This window comes from Chroicocephalus ridibundus, chromosome Z (genome assembly GCF_963924245.1).
Source record: "Chroicocephalus ridibundus chromosome Z, bChrRid1.1, whole genome shotgun sequence".
Classification (NCBI taxonomy): domain Eukaryota; kingdom Metazoa; phylum Chordata; class Aves; order Charadriiformes; family Laridae; genus Chroicocephalus; species Chroicocephalus ridibundus.
The window spans coordinates 71,883,563-71,899,555 of NC_086316.1; the positions used below are offsets into that span (position 1 = coordinate 71,883,563).

The window sequence follows — 15,993 nt, forward strand, 5'->3', positions numbered from 1 at the left end:
CAATTAAGTGAAATGTACCTATCTTCTACATCGGTACTTTCATTTATTATTCATAAATGTACATTATGAGATACTACTTTGATTTAGCAGCTTTTCTTGTACAGCCGATGCTCTCTGGTTTGTAAATGTTGCGTCTTCTAGCTACAGCACAAGACAGATAGGAATAAAGTAGCTGAGAAAACCAGCTTTTTTTCTCTCTGAGAGGGAGTTTCACAAAATTGACCAGTGTTATCTGAAAAAATACCCTTTTCCTTTTTTTGCCTCCATTGTCCATCATTTCCTCCTATCATGTACATAAGAATAAAAGATAAAAAAGTTTTATTTAACTTCACAAGATCTGAATGGTATTACTTTTCTTACTGTGCTTGCATCACTTTAAACCATGTTGTATTTGATTCCATGTGCCCAGATGGCAAATCGTAATGCATTGCATGCAGGGCAAGCATCTCAGGATGCTATTTGCAGTTTACAGCCCACAAAAATGTTAGGCATTTTTAAGGGTTATTTGTGGGATAGTCAAAGAAGGCTGGATGAATTTAGTTTCCAAATTCAGCTTGAGATTTGATGACTGCACCATTTCCAGCTTCCTTCATCAGTGTGAAAGAAGCAGGGAGGGACGCTGCACACCTGTCTGATACCAAGGGCTCAAGTAGTGGGGTAGGGGGAAAAAAAAACCTTTTGGAGTGCTTGCAGCAGGGAATCAATGCAGAGGTGGTAGCTGGTGTATACTTTCTTGGTGGCTCAAAGGCAGTTCTTAAACACTAATGGCAAGACTGTTACGGAAAGCCTTTAAGTTCTTTGCGTACTCTTGCAGTACATTGTCTGGCTTGAAACTCTGGAGAAGTGGGGCTCCACCGCACCGTAGAAACAGCATTTTAAAAATACCCAAATAAGCAAAATACATGGGCACCTTTCACCCTTGCTCTGCGGTATGCCATCATTGTGATGGGTAACTATAGCAGGATGCTTATGTTAGAGCAGATCACATAGAGCAATAGCTGGTTTTTTGCTCCCTTGTTTGTGAATCTGTAACAGAAGCCGAAATAGGAGCAAAAAGGTAATTTGTAACTTTTTTTTCAGTTCTGAGATATAAAGGGGCAACTTGAAAAACAGCTGGAGTGAGATCTTACATGTCTTGCTGTCTGAGAAGTGTTCTATGTTATTCTTGTATATTGGTGTGTTTTTATACAGGGAGACCAAAGGTGAAGTGATCAATGATGGTAGCCTGCAACTTTTTGGGCAACATGTAACCTTTTGGTGGGTTTTTAAAAGCAAGAAAGTTAGAGGTGCTGAGTGTAGTCACTCCAAAATTAAGACGTATGCTTACTTTTCCTGTCTGCGCTTGTGCTTTAGTTGACCGTTGTTTTGGAATTGTATAGTGCACTGACCTGGGTAAATTAATAACACTTGTGTACCTTTGGCTTTGCTTCCGACAGTATTACTGTTTTTACAATCTGAAGACTTCTCAGAACTACTGACGTGCTTTGTGCTTACGGTATTTTCACTTTTCATTTCTTGAAAACAGGAACAACATTTTTAGTGAAGGAAGTATCTTCGCAAAAGGCAAATCTAAAACCTTAGGACTTGCTCACCTAGTGTTAAGGTATCTGTAGGAGCTGGGCACTACCGTTTCTTTCAAGATCTGCCTTCGTATCTGTCTTTAAAGTTTTTGTGTACAGCATCTCTAAATTTGTTTCTGTGGGTGAGTTCTTCATGTTTTTGCTGCTGTGGTTCAGATTGGTCAACAAATGTCAGCAATTTTCTGAAGGGCAGAGAATAAAATGACTGTTATAATATCTTGTGGTTTCTATTTATATTTGACAAAAGAGATTGTTCTGCGATTTGGATTGGTATAAATAGCTTCTTAGGTGTTTAAGCAATGTTTCCACAACATAATAGTATTCTGCTTTTTACCACGCCCCCTTATCCCCTCCCTGTCATGTGAATTGTAGAAACTGTTGAGGTACCAAAATCTCTAGTTTCTGCTGCCTTCTCGATATAAATGTTTTAGTGTTTGTCATAAATATTGTTCAATTTTTTTCCTTCCTTCCTTCCTTTCCCTCCCCTCCCCTCCACCCCCACCTCCCTTTGAGATTAATGCAATGCTTAGTGTAAGGAACTTTTTTCGTCAGAGCCTATCTAGTATAGATGCTGTGTAAAGCAACACACCCCTCATCATAATTACAGTAAATAAAGAAGCTATGTCAACTATAGCCTTCCCAGAAAGAAAGACATAACTTATTTGCCCAATCTCATGATCTTCATGCATGCTTTACCCATTACCTAGCAATCTCGGAAGTTTGCCCCTAATAACATAGAAGAGATGCTCAACATCAGGTAGAGTTTTTCTCTTTAAAGTGGGAACAAGTGAAATAGTCAGTGATAGTGGGAAAACTGCTGTATTCCGACTGGTTATATCCATACAAACCCAAACACTGCAGAAAAGAACAATGTTCAAGAAAGTTACAGGATGGCTTGAGAATTGGGGTTGAAATGATGGCTGACTAGTTGGGGGGAATGTACTGGAAAATCAGATAAGCATTTTATCTTTCTTACTAATTGAGACTCCTGCCTGAGACTTTTTTTAAAAAAACAGTAAATGACACGAGTCATCTACTTTGAAACCAGTTAGCTTCTTACAATTAAGACATAAGTGTGTGACTTGAGTCTTTGATAACTACACAAAAGATTAGATAAAATAAGAGGTTGGCTTTTCTTCTGAAGTGTTTTTAACTGCGTGCAGGTAGGCAGATGCTTATACCGTAGAGCAAGTGAATTTGCACACTGAGCAGCATTCCTGTGATGACTTCTGATAGAGAAGGGAAGGTGCCATAGCACTGCTGTGGAAGTGCTGGCTGATATTTGACCAGTTGTTTTACCTGGAGCACTCAAAGCTTTCACTCTCACAATAAAATGTATTTTGCTTTATTCTAGTTTCAAAATCTGTAGTATTAGTATATTCGTGTATACTGCACAAATAATTTTTTTAATTTGCCAACCATCTGTAGTGGTGATGGAAAATTTGGGTAGAAGGCATCAGGAAAAATGTAGGAGTTAGCAAAACTTCAGAGCAAGATTACTGAAGAGTGTATTCACCAAATCCTTGCATCTGGTGAAAGAGGATTAATGCTGGTAAAGATGCATAACTGAGAAAGTGAGAAAATGGATTAAAAAACCCAATAAACACCCGCACCACCCAGCCCTAAAGAACAAAAAACCCTACTTACAGTTGTATTTTCTTAGTTACGTGACTGAGTTTTACTGTTAGCACATACCTGAAGGCTCTGTAAGGACTCATTTTCTTATGCTTCTGTTATACCCATGAGAATGTAGCAAGCTACATCTCAGCAGTGCCCTGAATAGTTTTTGGTAACTAAATATTATGAGTAAGTATCTTCTCCCAACTTTTACCTGAACAGCAACGTCCTTGGAATCAGCATTGTTCATTAATAAATTAGTCTGAGTGATAGAGCCTTTATGAAAGCTTTACTAAAAAGGGAGATCTTGTTTCTAAATTTACTGATTTTGTTCTTCACTATCTAGACCAAGTGCTACTTGTTAACGTTTTTGGCAACATCTGACCATTTATTCAGGTAGCTGCCCCTGGAACATTTCAGAAAGTTACTTTTAATTTTTTTAATTTATTTTGTAGAAATTAAATATGCTTAATTGTCTGAGATGTAAAATGAAAAGCACAAAGATTTTGAACTCACTTTCGGTTGCAGAAGTGGGTAGCTAACAAAATTTCATGCTGTTTCAGTGATACTTTGGAGTAACCTTGTGTGCCTAAGACCAAAGTATAGCTAAATGGTAAAGATGAGCTAGGACAGTTACTTATCCATATTTCAAATGGCTACTGTCAGTAAGCACTTGTTAGTTTAAAATGAAAGAGCTACATCTCTATACCTCATTTGCATAAATTTTATTCATTGTGAAATGAACTGGAGCTGCTGATTTAAGACTGCAGAATGGTTAGTAGAAGGTACGTGTGCATAGAGGTAAGGTATTTAAAGCAAAACAATATGGTCTTGATTTATGGAAAAATATATACTAATTACAAAAGAGTAACAAATAATTTAATTAATCTCTTAATTTAAATATTGTTTGGGTTTTTTCAGCTGCATAAAAGACTGGTGTGTACACAGATTGTAAATAAAAATACATATATATTTTTAGAAATAATTACCTCATAAAAATAGAGGACTATCAAGACCAGTTGTTGCCTGAAAGGTACTGTTTTTTTAAAAAAGTGATTAAATCTGTAAGTAATCTTTTTCCTTTGTTACCTCCTGAGTATCAGTGAAGTCAGAATTCAGCTTTTGCAACCTCGTATCTAGAGAATTTAGAATGCGTTCTTTATGCAAACCATATGCGATTCTCATGAGTAGACTTACCGTGATTTTTTTCATGAAATACAAAAAAAGAAATGGAAACAATTTTGCAGTTTCCATAAATGTGGTGTTTCTAGCTCAGTTTTTTTTAGGTTAGCCTATTACTTCAGTGGGATAGATTTTTCTATGTTTAAATTAACCAAAAATTAGGTGTCTTCTGAGTTTAAAGAATTGTACTTAGATCTCATTGTGAAATTTATAAATATGATGCTTCCTGTCCCTTCTCCGAAAATGGCCTTTGCAGCAGAAAGTAAAAGTCTTGAATAGTCACAGCTATGGACAGATGAGACCTGTCCTGTCCGTAGTATGAGGGTCTAGAGTTCCCAAGCATCATCAGTAGGTGCGCTATTTTGAAATCTGGTTATAGCACTTTAAGGGTGGTTATAACATTTTAAGTTATCACATCGACCATCATTTCCTGCTGCAGTTAGTGCTGTTTGTGAATTACTTGTAGTTTCTAATTGTGTATTTTTATTAATGTTTGAACTTGAGGATGTTATTACTTTGCTCTTTCCCTGTCTGGCCAAATTGCCCTTCATGTCTGCGTTGGCAAACTGGCTGATCCTACATCTGCTAATGTTGCTAGGCTTTTTCTTCTTGCACAACACCCTATGTAACACAGTATTTCTGGGGACAGTGGCTTCCATCTGACAGCTTGGAGGTTATCAGAAAGGACCATTTAACTGGACAACACTAATGTTTTTGGGCTATTGAACAAATTAAAATGATGCAGAGAAGAATCACAATGTTAACTGGGAAAATATTCTTAGATACAACCGTATTTCTCCCTTTTACAAATTTTCTTATAGTGTCAGTGATATTATTAACTTGCTTGTCAGTTTCGTAATGTTCAGAGAAATACATGATCAGAATTCTTTTGAAGGGAGATTTGAAAGCGGATTTGCCTGATACAGTTGCATGATATGAAGCAGTCACAGTATATCTTTTGTTAAAACTACTAAAAATTGTGACTGTCCTTAATTATTTGTTTCTAGAATTGGTGGCAGAAAAGAAGAAAGTGGGTTGGAAGAATTGAAGGTGATTTTCTAAATCATTGCAATAAACTCATGTTTGTCATTCAAATTAATAGATGATATTCTGGAAAGTATTGATTTGATTTCTGTACAAAGGTAACCAATGTTGTGAATCTGGGAAAAGCTTATCCTCCAGCCTTCTATGGCTTTTGAGCGTAAGAACAGCTGTACTGTATCACTCCAGCCTTGTCTGTCCTGTCTTTGACAGTAGCTGATAATTGATGCAGAGGAAAGAGTAGAACAACAGGGCAGATAAACGCAGAGTCATGCCACTATGGAGCGTTGCCCAGCCTCCAGCATTTTGTGCCTCCATTTGTATTCTTTTTGTCGTCTTTTTTCTTTCCCTTTTTCTTTTAAACATCTAAACTTTTGAAAGTTTTAGAACAAGTTTTTCTAGAGTTTAAGTGTATATTCTGAAATAACTTGTATTTCTGTTTTACTATGAAGTGGTAAAGAGAGAAATTTTGTTAGGAAACTATAATCTCAGCTGGGTTTTAGTCATCACTGTGTGCAATAGTTTTAGTTGTGTGTCTAATATTGTAGGATGTGGGAAATAAGTAATGCACAGAGGCTGATATACCAAGAATGATTGCAAAGATTCTTGGCACTAATATCACATCTTCCTGAGAGTTGAGGACCTAACTGTAAATTTAAATGAAGGACTAAATCAAACATTTGTTCTCTGAGTAGACCAGTTATTTAAAAAGTAACAGTGTTTTAAACCTGCCTCGGTAACTTACATTGTCCGAATTTTAATATTATTTTTGTAATTGGTCTTTGAGGAAACTCATGCAGGACTTTTTTGTGTACTGCTGTAAAGCATTCAAAGAATTGTTTGTTTATCAAAATCTGTATGTAATTAATTTTCAAAGCAGCATTGTAGCTGTCATTTGGAACGGTCCTTCTGTTTTCTCTTTCTGTTCTCAAAGTTTAAAGGTATTTTAAGTTTGTCTCTTGCAATCCAAAATAAATTATGCGGCCAGTCCTCAGCTTTGTTCTGTGCTTCTGTTTTAGTAGTAATACGGTAGCATCAGATGCTAGAAAAGCTGTTACCATTTCATTTATAAAACCTGTTTTTCAGAATTTTTAGCAGTAAAGCAACGCTGTTTACAAATTTATCATGCAAGATCACATTCTGGGAATAATTAACATAATTCCAAGGGTGAGGATGCAAGGATGGCTTTTCTACACATGTAATTTCAGTGACTTCGTTAGAAATAACGTTAGAAGACAATAATTTGGAATGTGATCCAATTTTGAACTGCTGTCACTGCTTCAAGGTGACTGTAACACTAGAATGTGTATTTCCTGCCACCTTTATCCATACTTAGGAATATTTGAAAACAAAAAAATCCTTTAATTTACAGTATTTTATGCACGTCTGCTAAAGAAATCAGTCACAGTAGGCATTTAAGCATTACTTTCCTGTTTATTTACAGAAAGGCCTGTGTGCAAGTCTAGATGTTACAGAGCTAAATATGAAGGATTAGACTCCTAAGTGTAATCCTGATACAAGACTTTCTTGTTATGTGAGGTTCTAGTGATTCCTGGATCCTACCTTGGATATGCCGTCTTTTGCACTGCTTTCTAGTTAATAGGCATTCTTGTAAATGTGAAGATTAATTTCTACGTGATTGATGTAGGAAGAAGAATAGTTCTTTTCCTTTCTTTCCTGACTGCCATGAAAGAGAGGAGGTGTGCTTTTTTTCTGTGTTACTGAACCACTTTCATCTATTCATAGCTTGCTTAAGCAGCAAGAGTGAAAATAATGTAAGTTCTTAGCTCTTATTTTCTTTCTGTTTTCATGAACATGAGTTACTGAAACTTCTCTGTTGTACTCAAAATAAAGTGCTATAGGTATGGTTCAGCTATGGAAGCTATGAGAATCAAACTATATAAATCTCTAGGTACATTCCGCAGAGATCACTGGTTTTGGTCACCTGTTCTCTTCAAGGGGATGCTCTCAATTGTTAAGATTTGTTATACACTGTAGTTTTTAATCTAAAATTTATGAGAATTATTTCATAAAACTTTTGCATCACACTATACCACGCAAAGTATTTTGCACATTACTGATTCAGGTGTGATAATAGAATTTTAACAGTGATCATAGAGGATGTCTATCTGGCTTAGTGTTCAGTACATTTGTCAACAATAGTAACTACCTAAATTTGGTTCTACAAACAAACAATTCTTTCTATGTTTTTACCTTATAAATTGAGACATACCTTCAGTCTAAACATATATTACTGTGTTTTTGAAAATCATATGGTGGTTGGACTAGATGACCTTTAAAGGTCCCTTCCAACCCAACACATTCTATGATTCTACGCAGAATGTAAACTGTTCACATGCTAATTATTTTGAATCTGGCAAAGTGGAGTTGATGTGTCAATATAAATAATTCAGGAGTGATCTCTGTGTCAAGCGGTTTGCTTTTTTGTTTTTTAAATGTCTCTTCTTCCATTGTTCTCAGAACTTGGTTGTTTTTCTTCTGTGCAGTTTCAACATTTTGAATTAGATACAAATTAAGGATACTTCATGTTATGTGAGATTACGTAGTTGTCCTGATTTTTTTTTTCTTCAGTAAGCTGATAATGGCAGGATATGCCTTCTCATTGGTATTTCATTTCATTATTAAAGGTGTTGATAAAAGGTGTTTTACCAGGCTGATTACTGGTCATCTAGGCTTACATAGACACCTTTAAGTAACTGATTTCTAATGTGTCATTGCTTTCAATAACTCATGACTGTTTCGGTGGAAATGGGGAACAGTGCATTAATGTTTCTAGTTGGTGTGTGTTTCACTCAACTTCCTTCATTTTGGCAGCATGTAGTTTAAAAAGCTGCCAACAGCAGCTTTGCAATATACAGCAGCATAGCACTTAGGCTTTAAAAGTCTCTCATAAATGTAGAGGTGCATAGTAAGTTCATGATTATTCATCTATATTGTGATTCTTTCCTTCAGTAAGAGGAAGATAACTTCATGTCTTCGTAGTCAATGATGAAATGCTTAACTGTAATGAAGTACAACTTCCTTCTTTAAGAGAAGCCTTTAGGCCTATTTAGAATCTTATTTCACTTTTTGGCACTATGAATCTAGTAGGTGTGATAGCAGCTGCTAGTGCCGTCTCTCATTTGAGAGTTTATTTACTGTACCTACATTGGTTACTGTGTACAGCTACTGTCCTAGTATCTACCAAGCGATGCACATAAAATATACACTCCTCAGTTTAACTCATTATGCCTGACTTCAGAGTTACTGAATTATTTGTGTGCTAAAGCCTGCTATCCTTTTTGTTTGCTTTTTACTCACATGTGTATAACAGAATAGCGAATTGGCATGGTGTTAGCATACTGAATGTGGTCAAACAATGCTGCTAAATCTGCCAGGGGAGAGGAGTCGTCACTTGTGCTAATATAGCTATTGCTGGTCCTGTTTCATCCCTGCATTAGATGGAGCGCTAGCTGTTTTGTGTAGCTGCGGCTCTGTGGTGTTCTTTCTCTCTGGAGAATGGGATCTGTCAGAATGCATCGTGATTTTCACTGGGGAAAAACAATGTCACAGTCCTGAAGGGGTGAAAAAATGAGTCAAACCCTAAAAGGTCATGAGAGTTTAAAACCAAACAACAACACAACTTTGGAGGTTTTTAATACACATGCATCTGTGAATTACTTTAATGCATAGAGAATCACAGAATTCTTGAGGCTAGCATTTTAAAAATACCAATTTCAATCTGTGCTAAAGATTATCATTATATGTATTGGGCGTTATTCTATGCAAACAGTTGTGGGTGAGAAACTGTGTTTGATGTAACAGAAGTACTCAGAAAAAAGATACCTGCTACTTCAATGTCCTTTCTGTTCAAAAAAAGAAGACAGATACACAGAAAACAAGACTGTAATAATCAGCAAGCTAAACTGTTGCAGAATATAAATGTGCTGGCTTGAAATTTTTGTATATATCAACAAATTTTACATTACATTAATTGGGATAATTTGCCAAGTGTAAAAGTACAGGTAAAAAAAACCACAAGATAGTTTGACTTTTTACTAATGAGTCTCTTCCAGAAAGGAAACATCCTGCCTCCATCACTTTACCTGTGAATGGATCAGTGGCACAGCTACTTCGGCGTGGATTTTTGTAGCACTTTGGTATTCAGTTTGACTTGGTAACCCAGCAGAAAACTAACAGAGCCAACAGAATGAAAAATATTCTGTTGAGTTAGCAGAATTTTTTTTAATGTGAAGTCGATGGGTGTCGGAGTAGTGTAAAGGACAGGGTGTATCATATAGTGGTACAGGGTAGAGGGAAGGAAAGTAAGGGAAGGTGTTCTGCATCTTCTGGCAGAAGAAAGCTGTAAGATCAACTCAGTCATTTTGCACAACTCCACCCTCAGAAGCTTCATGGGAAAGAATGTGAAGATATTTGATTGTCGTTATGTGCCAGCTCGAGATGAGTCAGCATGTCAGTAATAAATGAGGTAAGCCAGGAAAGAATAGACTCTTGAGGGTCTTAGCATTATAAGCAGTAGCTTCTCTTCTTTGTCTTTTTTCAGATAGAAAAGCAAGAACTTCTGAAAAACTAAAGAGTAAGGGTTAATTGGAGCTAAGAAGTATCTGCAGCACTGGTCTGAACCATTTTGAAAAAAAAAGGTCTTGTCTGCACCAACATGAGCTGTTCAGCTTGACAATGAATTGTTAAGGCTGTGATATTTCTTTTGGGAGATGGGTCTCTGATTTTCTGCCATGTTTTTTCAATTTCTGCATTAATCCACGTTCTTCAATGCTGTTGCGTGAGATTTTGAGACAGGAAGATATGCAGCACTGGATCTGTTCTTTGATTGCAGGAAAGCCACGTGGCTTAGTTGGTAGAAACCAGAATATATTTAGTCTATTTTCAAGCCCGTTTTAGTGTAAGAGACAGAATACCAAGACACTATATACCCATTTGTGAAATCACGTTATTTTGTTTAAATTCTTTTACTTCTGCCACATGTGAAGTTCTGTTAGGCCTGCCTACCTTCCCAGTTGGCTTTATTTTTAATAAAAATGAGTTACACTTGAGTAACTAAGTAAATTTTTTGCTTTTTTCTAATATATGATACATTTCCAGAAGAGGAAAAACAGGATAGCCAGTCTTTACTTGAAGTTAATACTCCACAATTCTTTTGTTAACTTTTTTTGAATAGATTTTTTGCAACAAGGTTTTCTGAAGTTTACAACAAGACTTGACCTGATAAGGCTTGACCGAAAAGGCTCCTGTGATCTTAGTTCTTTCTGAGGAAGTATGCTATTAGAGGGTACTTATTTCTTTACTGTCTTGGTTTTTCTACAGCACTAGTATTATTGATGTAATTGCAGTGTGAGCCAGCTGACTTGCTGTTTTTGTATTACGAATTCAGTAGTGGAAATGTCTGCCATGTTCTCAATTTTCTCACAGATCTTGTACTGGAGTCCCCACTTTGCTTCAAATTACTTACCTGCTAGTAAAGCTTCTGGGAAATACCTGGCTGCTCTCTTAAGCCCTATAAAGATGGTTTTCCTCTCTCTAGAAATGAGGGTTTTTCTCAGCAGAAAGAAGACAATGTGAGGAAAAGTTGCTATAACTGCAGTTTTTCGTACACAGGTAGAGTATAATGGGGTTTAATGCACATTTTAATTAGGCATCATTGTTATAAAGGTCTGCCATTGGTACAGAATTGTTGGCCTGGGAAGTGGTAGCATCATAACGTCTTGGTTTCCTCACATCCATATTGGCTGCCTTTCTGTACGTCACACCTTGCTTGCATCTGAGTTAGTGACAGCTCTGTCAGGTAGCTGAATGGAAATGTGCATTGCCAGTGATGTAGAAGAGGTTTCCTGGGCTGGTCTCTTGGTCTTTCCTGTCCATGTAGTGAGTTTAGTTTCAGTAGAGGTTTACCTTGAGTATGTAGACAACTGCACTTTCAAAACTTAAACTTAAAAGCATATTTCCAGTCATTTTGGAAAGTTATTGTTGCTGCTTATTCTTGAGGGAATTGACATGGAACATTCTGGAGAGCTGTAAGGCTGCTCACCTGGGTTCTTTCTTGTGGCATAATGAGGTATCTTATCGGTCCAAAAGTGGTGTGAGATGGAAATATCTACCATTATCCAAGGCAGACTGAAGCGTAGACATCAGCCAAACTGTATTTTCAGAGAAACCAAACTATGAGGAATTCTTTTCCTCTACTGTTTCCCTTGAAATTAGGGGCTATGATGTAAATTATTCGTAGTGCCATAACTATGCCAACCTAGTTGTTTTCAGTAGTTCTCTTGTTTCTATGGACTGTGCTATTGCAAACCTCTTAAAATGAGTTAAGCCCTGAAAAAGTAAACTATGCAGAGGAATCCTAAACTGGGATGGATCTAGTAAGATTTTTCCCTGCCTCTAATTTCTGTGGTTGTGTCAAAGATTATTTTTTTCTTTGGCTAGGTTGGCGGGGGGGAAGGTCAAAGAGATGCATGCATATGTTCCAGTTTGAATGCAAAGTTATTGGATGTTTGGTTTCACTATGCTCTGTCTGTACTTGTGGCTGTGTATCTGACAGTTGACTTTGCTTATTGCTGTGACTTAGGTTTGTGGAAGAGGGTGTTTCACATCAAGCTGATCATGATTGAGATTGATGCTCACATTTAGGAGCCTGTCTTGTCTTCCCAAAATCTCACTGATCTTTGTCTGAAAAAAATGACAATTATATGGTGTGGCAGTAGCCTGTCTGTACATGTGCTAAAGTTTCATTATGCAGCATAGTCAATGCAATTGATTCACCTTACCCTTGAGTAGGCACTTTGCAGCTAGTCAGGTTAATTGTTTTCAACTTCATTGGCTGATAGATGACCATTAACTACAGTGGGTTTACAGGTTTACACACCTTAATTCAGGTACCTACCTGTAGATGTCTTAATCTTTACATACTATCTTCTGTTCGTGATGGTAGTGTAAGTGCAGGGTCTTGTCTTTCCAAATATGTTCTGCATATATCCTGATGATGTTGCTAGTTATGTCTGCCTTTTCAAATTTGTTGCTTTTTTATTTTTTAAACTACAGAAGGTGATAAAAGAACCCTCAGCTCAGTTTGTAAGAGGTAGTGAAGAAGGTGCTTTCTTTACATCTCTGACACTTCTGATTTCCTTTTTGTAATGAAAAATATATGAATATCCCTTCAGGATGAAGAGGGAAGTAAAAGACTCTATGTATACACCACAAATTCAGCATTAGCTGTTCATTCTGCGGTATGAAGAGCTAAGTTTCTTCTACTGAAGTATAGTGTGTGGAACCACACACAAAACCCTTCTCTTTGCTGCTTTCCAGATTCCCCTTGTTTGGCCTCTTAAGACTTTTCTGAAGACTTTGTTTTATATAATGCAATGTCTTCTTTTTTGGTAATGTAATACTTTCTAACCATTCACGTATCCAGCATAGCCTTGATATTTCATTTATTTCAAACTACAGTGCTATTGATAGTATTGTTGTAGTGCCTGTCACAGTGTCTAATCCAAGACTGCATGAGAATCCTACAGTCAAGCATATCCCTTTGAAAACCGTCCTGCCACAATACCACCACGTACAGAGCTTACTGCAGTTTCTGTTACAAGATTTCTGTGTGCAGCTCTCTGTGCCCAGCCATACCGTGTCCTGCTCGTCCCACTCTGCCTCAACTCCCAGACTTATTCCCAAAGGCAAGGCAATGTTGTTGCTTCTCACCATTTTTGGTAGTCCTTTTCCATTTTCCAGCAGAATGCTGGTTTGTAGGTTTTGGAGTTTTACTGTTGGCATGGTGGGTCCTTAGGAAGAAAGGAGAAGATGTTCCTAGTTGCCCTGTTTACCTTGCTGTTCATTGCCTGTGTCGCTGGAAAGTCCTAGCCCTCTATTAAGTTTAGGGTGATTGTGGATGGAGAGTAATATGGAGAGCAGAAGAGAGTCACATCTTTCCAAAATCCCACCAGCCCTTTGTCTGGAGGGAAGAAAGAAGCCATGTGGTGTGGCAGCTAATGTGCTAGCTTTTTTATTCTGTCTTTAAGTTTACTTCTTATCTTTGAATTACAAGGGGATTAAGGATAAAGCTATTCAGTTATGGGATGTTAGGATTGGAGTTTCAGATGCTAAATGGATTTCTTTGTCAATTGCAAATCTAAGATATTGATTAAAATCTGCTCTGAAATAGGAGTCTCTGTCCTCCATGGGCTTTCGTATTAATTCTGGAGAACTTGGGTACGCCTCGTTGTGTTCCTAAGCATAAATCAAATTGATGCTTTTTGAGATGAAAGTGATTTTTAATTAGGACTGGGAGAGTACCTGTTAGATCTAGGAAACGGCATGTTGAATGCATGTTAAGATTTTTGATGGTTTGTTTCCAATTGTATCTGCTAATAACCTGTTTTCTCTTGCAGAACCCTGTGATAATATGAGAGAGATTCTCCAAAATGTGGCCAAATTACAAGGTGTTTCAAATATGAGAAAACTAGGTCACTTGAATAATTTTACTAAGGTAAGAGCTCAAATGGTGTCATAAAACAAGTGATCATATAGACAAAATATTTTGTTTTCTCTATCAGAAATTGTCTGGGAGATTCATGAAACAGCTTAATATCATGGAACAGTACTCGAAAACTGTACACTCTGAGGGAGGAAACGAGGAAATAAGGACAAGCAAATATATGAATGCAGGGTTATGCGGAAGTTTGTCTACATGTCCTACTGGCTCGTTTTTTTGTAGTATTTTAGTGCTTAGAAGCGTGAAATATCTCCCAGTAATGGGTTAAGTTGCAGAAATAGAGCTGAAGAGTGGTTCCTGCTCCATAGAATTGAATCAAAATGTGAAATTCCAGACTCTGTGGATGTAAACTGAGAAAGTATGATGAGTGGGAGGGCTGTATCAATGAGCATGGTATGCAGTGGTTTGGGCACTAATAGAATAGCAACTGTCAACTTTCACTGCAGCTTTCATAGTGAAAAAGATTTAAAGGGGTGATTTCTAGAAGTGGTTTGTATTGCTGATTTTTGGGGTGGTTTTTCCAAATACATGCTTCCAAATAATGGGAATGTGATAAGTACTTGCCTGAAAGTCTGATGGATATGTTGGAAGCTGTCATTGTGAGCTGACAGGAGGCAAGAATTAAAAACTTACTGCAGGATGAGAGTGTCGGCTGAAGAAAGAGGCCATGAAAGGCCTTCAAAAGGAGAGCAAGTCCCATTTTTTTGTGTAGATGAGGAACCTGTGGAGATGAGCAGCGGGCTGATGTGAGGTGGGCAGGGAGTTAGGAAAAGGGTGTGTGTTTGTAGTGTAGTGAATGGCTGTGGTTGGACCAGTGTTCCATTGGTTGAGGCAAAGGAAAAGTGCATTGCAGTCAGTGAGCTAGGAGACGTTGGAGCTTCAATGTGAATGTTACCTAGATGGATGGACTGATACTCAGAAGGAGCTGATAAGTTGTACACTTCTCTGATAGAGCACCACAGATAGGGCAGCATGCCTGAAGATTAAACCCTTGTTTCTGTGACAGAGGATGAATCCTGCAGTCAGCAGTAGGCAAGAAACGAGGTTGTAGTGGAGAATGTTGTGGGTAAAGTAAGGTTTAAATTATTGTTGTTGTAGATGAGCTGGTAACAAATCATTAAGTAAGATAACCAGGAGGCTGCTTGAAAGTTTTGAGACAATCTCAAGTCGAATAATGAATGCTTAAGGGCAGGTTTGGGGGACCAATTGATACGGGAAGGACAAATGTGCATGATGATCTTTGAAGTAGGCATGCTTATTCACTGTTAAAAGCACTCCTTGTAAAATTGAACAACACTTCAGTAGTAGTGTATGAGATTCAGTTAGCAGGAAGGTGAGTACTGAGAACAAAATCACAGTAGCAGATAAATTTGTCTTCTAGTGCATTAATAATAAATTTGTAAATGCTCCATTTCTGAGTTGGTTCAGAGCACGTATAGGTTCATAGCATTCACTGAGGAACTGAACTTATACTGAAATCTTTTCTTTGGGTCGTAGCCTTGTTGTGTCTGTCAGACATCCACTATTGACAAAATGATGCTTCCAAACTGCGTTGCAAGAAAGCCCTTTATTCTGCTAGAAAAGGCTGATGCATGTCTGTGTTTGTTTTTGTGCTAATCTGGAAACTTTTAAATGTGAGTGCTTCCAAATTCTCTAGTTGCCTTAAAACTGAAGAGATGGATTAGGTTTGCAGATGGATGATTCCTAGTGAAAAGTCAATATTTCGTCAACTATGGATCTTAAAAACTGTTGATATTACCAGTTTTGATTTAACTGAAAATGAGACGTTAAGCACCTCCAAATATGGTAAATTAGTAAATATGCATACTGTAATTAAAGGATGAACCAAAAAATCTTTTTAAAAGATAGTTTTGAAAAATTGAATAATTCCTTAATTGAATATTTGAAGAATGTGTTCTTTTTACTTAACTTGGTGTTAAAAATGGAAAATACTTACAAAAACACAAGGCAAGTTTTCATAAATAGGCCTTAAGACTGGCAAGAAATCATGAATTTGTGAAAAGCAACTTGCTAAAATTAAATATGACT

At 37.2% G+C, this 15,993-nt stretch overlaps 1 protein-coding gene across 2 annotated transcripts in view; it reads left to right on the forward strand.

Annotated features, from left to right (window-relative positions):
- Positions 1–15,993, forward strand: part of RICTOR (RPTOR independent companion of MTOR complex 2) — an 89,037-nt gene that overhangs the window by 4,360 nt on the left and 68,684 nt on the right. For both annotated transcript variants that reach the window (XM_063321398.1, XM_063321399.1), the window contains one exon: positions 13,841–13,938. In XM_063321398.1, coding sequence (XP_063177468.1) covers positions 13,841–13,938 — 98 coding nt within the window. Of the gene's footprint in view, positions 1–13,840; positions 13,939–15,993 lie in introns of those variants that run through there.